General features: G+C 43.3%; 1 protein-coding gene across 1 annotated transcript; it reads right to left on the reverse strand.

The window, feature by feature from the left end:
- Positions 1–837: 837 nt before the first annotated feature.
- LOC138224315 (uncharacterized) lies at positions 838–6,363 on the reverse strand. Its single transcript, XM_069181031.1, has 4 exons — positions 6,256–6,363; positions 4,770–4,891; positions 3,741–3,870; positions 838–1,789 (listed from the first exon to the last, which is right to left on the reverse strand). The coding sequence occupies exons 2-4, from the start codon at positions 4,861–4,863 to the stop codon at positions 1,582–1,584; spliced, it is 432 nt and encodes a 143-aa protein (XP_069037132.1). The 5' UTR covers positions 4,864–4,891; positions 6,256–6,363; the 3' UTR covers positions 838–1,581.
- Between the last annotated feature and the right edge of the window lie 438 nt (positions 6,364–6,801).

The following is a 6,801-nucleotide window of genomic DNA, read 5'->3' on the forward strand; positions in this document are numbered from 1 at the left end:
GTTTTAAAATGTATCTACAACCTTTAAATAAATCATGTTTATGAAGACTTGGCCACTTTGATCACTGTAATAATGAGATTTTTTAGCAAATTACCCCCTTCGCTGAAAAAAAACAAATACCTTGGAGAACGTACCTGTCATCAAGAGATGCTGAAAGCCTGTGAAAAAGAGGCGCGCTTGGCAGGCAGGAAGCTAAGAGCCGTGTGTCAATGTGTCATCCCTCTTCCAGAATTATTCATGGAACTGAGCAACATCACAGCAATAACATGTCAGATTTAACTGCAATCAAGTGCCAGTGTCAGTCACTTCACATTCCTTCTGCCCCTCTTCCTAAGAAGTGGGAAATATGCGCGTTCTTATTGTGCCATTAAGCATTTAGGGCAGGAGGCGAAATGCTCACAGAAATATGTTTTTTGCTTTAAAAAAAATGCACACTCGTTAGGGACTTCACAACTTCCACGACGGGCAGAGTTTGGAAAGTCCTAGCCTAGACTCTGAAAACCAACACGCACGAAAGCATACAAAGACCTATTCTGTGCATTATCGCCATCATTAATAACTATCTGCCCCAAAAGCCTTTGTTTTATCATATTATCAGGTGTGGCACATGGCTTATTCTGTGTAGCAAAAACAAGCAGGTACAAGGGCCTACGAAAGGCTGAGAAAGTAATCACGGTCTGGGTGAGATACGATTCTGACAGAAAATGCATAATTAGAAATACACGGCAAATGTTTCATTTAATGTGGGTATAATCTGTGTGATCTTATTCCTGTGATGCATTCCAATTTGAGTTTTTGCTTAAATAAATACTTTTTTTAAAATCAAGCACAGCAACATTTTTTAGTCACCTGATTATTTATTTGATACATTTTACATGATAATTTCAGCTAAAACATTGTTATATGTACCAAGTAAAGAAGCTATCCAGACACAGAACAAGGTATTTAATTGTTTTAACTGGGCAGCCAGCACAGCCTCAAGAGACACGTTGACTACTGCCCACAAACCTCTCTTTTAATTAACGTTTCCCATTTGAAATTTGTTCAAATGCTTCGTAAAACCGCCCGCTGAGACAAAATTCAAACTCACTTCAAAATACAGATAAGGTCATTGGTTTGTATTTAACCTGGTAGTTGCCTCATATTTTTGGGACAAATGAACAACATAGGTCTATAACCCCCCGGAACAGCCTTTGCAGGTGCCTGTTGGGACTGGCCTTGCTGTAGCCTCCACAATCATGTCAGGTTAGTATAAGGTAACTACAAGTAGCAGAAATCAAATTGCATAAACTCAATACTACGTGCACTGTGGTGACCATGTGTCTGAATTTTAAAGTACCACACCCCAGAAATTTACTCTGATAACAAATGATTGGACAGTCGTCTCAGACTGGGTTTTCTTTTTAATCCATTTGTTCATAGGGTTGACTTCTGCCAAGTGATACATAAACAGTATGCAAAAGCTCATAGAACCATAAACGGTATGCAAAAGCTGTACTAATCAACGGCCTGAGCATTTATTGGAAGGTCAGAAGGGTTGAGCCAAGTGCCTCAATCAGGCGCGACGCCAGGTTGGGATCTTCAGGCACTTGGCACCCTCTTCTTGGGGTTGATCTTCCTCTTCACTGGTCCCGCAGGCTGCTGAGCTGCGCTGGCCTGCTGCCCAGACTTCACCTCATCAATAAATGTCTCAATGGCCACAAACTTCTCGCTCAGGTCCCCCAGGCGCTCCTTTAGGGCGTTGAACTCCTTGAAGAGGTCGTCCAGCGCCTCGGACAGGGGCTGAATCCTGGAGAAGGGGAGAGGGAGAGTGAGCCTGTGGGGGGGAGGGTAGCCTTGATTGGCAGCAGGCGGGACAGTGGAGGGGAGCAGGGGGGCAGGGAACGGTGAGAACAAACATGGGATTCAGCATGGTTTTGTATCAGTCAGACCCAGCTGTTTAGATGCCTTGGTCTCTGTGAATCCATATTGGGGCGGAGTGGTGGCACTGTGATGGCTAAGGATTTGCGCCTGAGGCTGGAAAGCTGCCGGTTCAAATCCTAAAGCCGGCAGAGGAATCCTACTCTGTTGGGCCCCTAAGCAAGGCCCTTAATCCCAGCTGCTCCAGGGGTGCTGTATAAATGGCTGACCCTGTGCTTGACCCCAAGCTTCTCTCCCTGTCTGTGTGTCTCATGAAAAGCAAGCTGGGGTATGTGAAAAGATCAATTCCTAATGCAAGAAATTGTATATGGCCAATAAAGTGATCTTATCTCTTTTATACTGCATTGCTTTCTTCCTGAAGACACCCAGCTAATGATTGAGGTTACAGTTCCAGGGTAGGGCAAGGGTCCTCCAGGTGGCCTCAGGCATTCACCACTAAGATGCCTTATCGACTCTATGTCATCCCAGCAACCCTTCGCCAAGCAGTTACTGTCTGAGTCTGCCCTGGGCGCTGTGGTCTCCAGCCCACTGCTGTGTACCCTTCGCATCCCATAGTTCTATGATCGTACTGTCAAAGTGTGAAAGCACCAGTTCGACCCAGCCTTCTCAGCTCTTCCACACTTGGCCAGAAAAAAAAACAAATCTGCTCGAAAACTCTTTATTGCACTCAAAACATTAAGTTCATGGTGAATTAACGGGGTGGTGTGAGGACAGGAGCGAATCTCGCTTCCAATCTATAAAAGTAAAGGAAATTTCCCTGTGCTCTAACTGGAAACCATTATGGTTTTTTTGTTTACATTGCATAATGAAAAGTTCTATTTTGAGCTACAAATTGCAGTTTGGAAAATCATAGCTCCAAGTGTCTTTAATAGGCTGGTTAACCAAGCAAAATGACAACTGTCTATTGTCCTGTAACGTAATTAGCCCACTGAGGAATTGGAACAGATACAGTCAGTAGGCATTGCCACAAGAAGAAATGGACACTGTAATGAACAACACAAATTACTGACGTGACCTTTTTAATGTAAAATGCCGCAAGATAAAATTCATTAAACCTTTTCTTCATCAAAAACACACTCCCTGTGGTCAGCTTATATTCTGGAAATGAAACGTGAATACATCAAACCCATGATCAACATTGGTTTTAGCATTGCTGCAGAGTGTAATTAAACGATGAAGACGCAGACCAGAACAAAAAAATTTAAAATGTTTGTTAATTTAACAAGAGGCACCGGAAGTTCTACGATGTTTGATCGTATGCTTTTTGGAAGTGCTTCCCAGTATCTGAACACTTTTCTGAAGTCAAACGCTGCAAGAGATGCAAACCTCATTTGCCATCTTGTGAGCTGATTACTGTATTCAATTACTGCTTACAGCATAAAGTCTGATAAATGAGGCAGCATTTCACATCAGCCGTTTCAGTGATGCATGATGTACTAGGAGCTCAGAATTCATAAGCATCTCTTTTTCTTTTTACTGATGTTCCCTGAATGTAGTGTTGCCCAGAGACTGCTTCTCCTGCATTGACTGCTCCACTCAGAATTAACACTGGCAGTTACGTATCTGTAACAGGCCTGGAGCCCAGTCCTGATCAGTTGTTATGGGTGGATGCAAACTTTGACAACAGCCTGCAGTGCACTGACTGCAATGTGGCTTGAAAGGCTCAAATGGGCAACACTTTGTGTTCACCTGCAGAATGAGGTTAATATTACTGTAAGTCTTGCCAAGTCATCAGTGTCCCCTGGAGAAATCTAGGATAATCCAGTAGGGAGGAGTACAGTGGGTTTGTGCCTGGAAAGCTCTGGGATAACTGGTGCTACCTGGCATAGTCGGGCAGGACGGACTGGTGGTCATTCTTCAGGAGAGTCCTCATCTGGGTCAGGATGTCAAACCTCCAGTTGTCCAGGACTTCGGTCAGGTTGGCAACCCCCCGCATGCTGACCTTATCGGCTGACAGCAAAAGTCATCCCAAAAATCTTGCATTTTCAGATTTGCAGTTTCACATGCTCTGCTGCAGCTCGACTCTTACACTTTTGCAAAATATACAATCTGATTATATATGATTCGATGTTTACAGCACATGAAAAAGGATAATTAAATATAATGACAGACCACCTCCTTATAGTTTTCTCTTTTTCATACCCGTCCAAGGCTTTATGACACAAAAGTAATGTAGCTTTGACACCCGAGAGAGCAAGAAATTACTGTTAACCTTAAATTACGTTTTCTCTCCACTTTCACATAAGTATATGCTGTGCCTCAAGTTCTGCTTTTGATCTTCTCTGACAAGAAAGTAAATAACACAGCTTACTTACTTACACCCAGAAGCACCTTTTATATAGACAATAATGTTGTTTAAATTGCAAATACTGTTTCTATACCACTTTAAATCCTTCCCTCAGTTTTCATTAAAGCCCAGACTTTTACAAAAAGATGGATCATATTTTGCTGTAAAAATTCTGATTGCACAGAAAGCCCAAGTGTAACACCAGACCCCAGAGGCGATCCTGGACAGGAACACTTGGAGAAAGCTCAACAGCTGACATGTTTTTCTTCTTCGTTCCTCATTCCTTTGCATTCAGTGCTGTTGCACCTCCCTGCTCGAACATGATCCATCAACATTCTGTTCTTATTATAAGAGGAATTGGCTTCTATGCAAGTCTAGACAGCACTGTTTTCTTACTCCACGAAAACATCAAACCACTGGAAATTTGATGGCAAATGGTCCTTTCAGCTCCTGCCCGTAACATTTACCTAGATAAGGTGCTATCCAGGTGCAAGAAGATTTAACTAATTTTGACCACAGTAGAATAGAATGGAAACAGTATGTTCAACAGGAAGGAGCTCACCTCCATCCCGGTAGTTCCACTCCCCAGCTGGGCGTTTCTTTTGACTCAACACCACCACTGCCAGCCCCAGCAGCAGACACAGCCTGAGACACATCCTGGGTGCACCAACTCAGTGACACAGCCTGAGGAGGAAGACAGCCAGACAGATCAGGGAGGGGTCCCGGGCTGGGATTCAAACACAACAGCGTCCTGCACTGCAGGCACCAGCTCTGAGGAGGTCGGAGGTCATCAGCAGGTCTATACCATGCACAGCACAGCAGGTGTCACCTGTAACCTCCTCCTGGCTTCCTAAGAAGCTGTGGAATTACTGTACTTGCAGAAGCCAGCAGCCCTCTTACTGAAACCTGCCCAGGACACTTCAGGTTCAACAGACACGAGTGACACTGACTCTTACATCATAATTCAATTACTAGTGTTCTCCTGTGCAAACAATTTGCTATCTTTTATTCAGTGGCTGGTGCTGACTCCCCCAATATGGCAAAGATGTGTATGGTATGTTAAAGCAGACAGTCTACAAGATGTTAGATATTCAGTTCACCTCCTGAAGACGAAAGAGCATTTTCTTAAACCACATATTTTAGCCAAGCTTTTTGGATTGTGCTGTTCCTACTTTTTATGGAATTCATCAAGTCTGTCAGGTCGCCCCCCATCCTTGTGAAGAGTTAATCGTTCATCGACTCATTGTGAGCACCACACCCACACTGGGAGAACTGTAGGGGCTCAAATGGAAAAACTGATCTTGAGAAAAAGGGGAAAGACCGAGAGTGATATTTAATCTGTAATTGGAAATGCATACACAACATATGTAGAAGAGATTTAACTGGGTGTGTTTAAAAGCATCTATATTTCTTAAGCACACAGGAAAAATGAAATGTATTCATGAATCTAATTGCATCATCTGCATGTCTTTCTGATGCTAAGATTATTTTGCTGTTTGCATGGTATAAACACACAGCAGGCAGAGGAGAGCTGAAATGAAAACAGTTGGGTTTTCTGACATGTGACATCGTGTGGTCATTGACATCACACAGTAAAAATCAACATGAAATACAGAACTTCGGAGTCCCGAGCCCTGGAAAAAACAATGCACCCCGCTAATCAACAATAACTCTGAGTCTGTTTGTAACTCTGCAGAGTATTGCCTCTTCTCCTAAGGGGTTTACATAATAAGTACATTTTAGGATTTCATTTTTTAAAACACAGTATTTTACCCCAGGCAGAACTTTTGCTGCATTTCTATTTCCAAATAAGGCCAATTAAAAAATGTTAACATGAAGAAATATCCATTAATACTCCATTTACACCATTAATGTAACCATATAAAGTTATTGTTGTTGTCGAAGAGTTACAGAAACTTGACAAAAGCAAAAATGCCTTTCAGCATTCTGCTGACACTGTGCAAACCAATGCAGAACCAGTGGTTCTATTCAGGAGTCTGGTGCCTAATTTAGCATGAGAGGGAGGCAATGAAATCCCAATCACTTACCTGGGTTTTGACTGGAGAGAATTCTGGCTGCACTTCTACAGCACTTCAAAACTGCACTGCTAGGCTGTGCTGCTCCTCACCGTTCCCTGATGAGAGGGACAGACCCACACATGTTTCAGCACAGCCCGCTCCGACACACCCACCTCCACACACACTGGCTGATGCACTCACGCACATACTGTATCTTTCTTGCTAGGGCAAGGCAGGGTGCTTGAATTGCAGGAACATTTCATCCCCCCAGGTATGGTGTTTTCCTGAAGGCCTGCGCAATGTCTGCGTGATTTGAAGTTTATTTGAACTGTGAAGAAGCTCAACAATAGAACCTCTCCCGGCAGGTTTCTCCATATTTTGAGTTGTGCTTTCTGACCAATGGAACTCATTCATCCTAACCACATTGATACCAGGCAATAAACATGGGTTTCCTCTGGGGGGCGCTATGGCAAGCCAGACACCCTGGTGAAAAGTAGTGGAAGGTAATGGTGCAAGACAATGATTTTGCATGGCATTTCCCTCTGTTCTGCAATTCGAGACCTTCCACAAAATGCA

This window comes from Lepisosteus oculatus, chromosome 19, assembly GCF_040954835.1.
Source record: "Lepisosteus oculatus isolate fLepOcu1 chromosome 19, fLepOcu1.hap2, whole genome shotgun sequence".
NCBI classification, from domain to species: domain Eukaryota; kingdom Metazoa; phylum Chordata; class Actinopteri; order Semionotiformes; family Lepisosteidae; genus Lepisosteus; species Lepisosteus oculatus.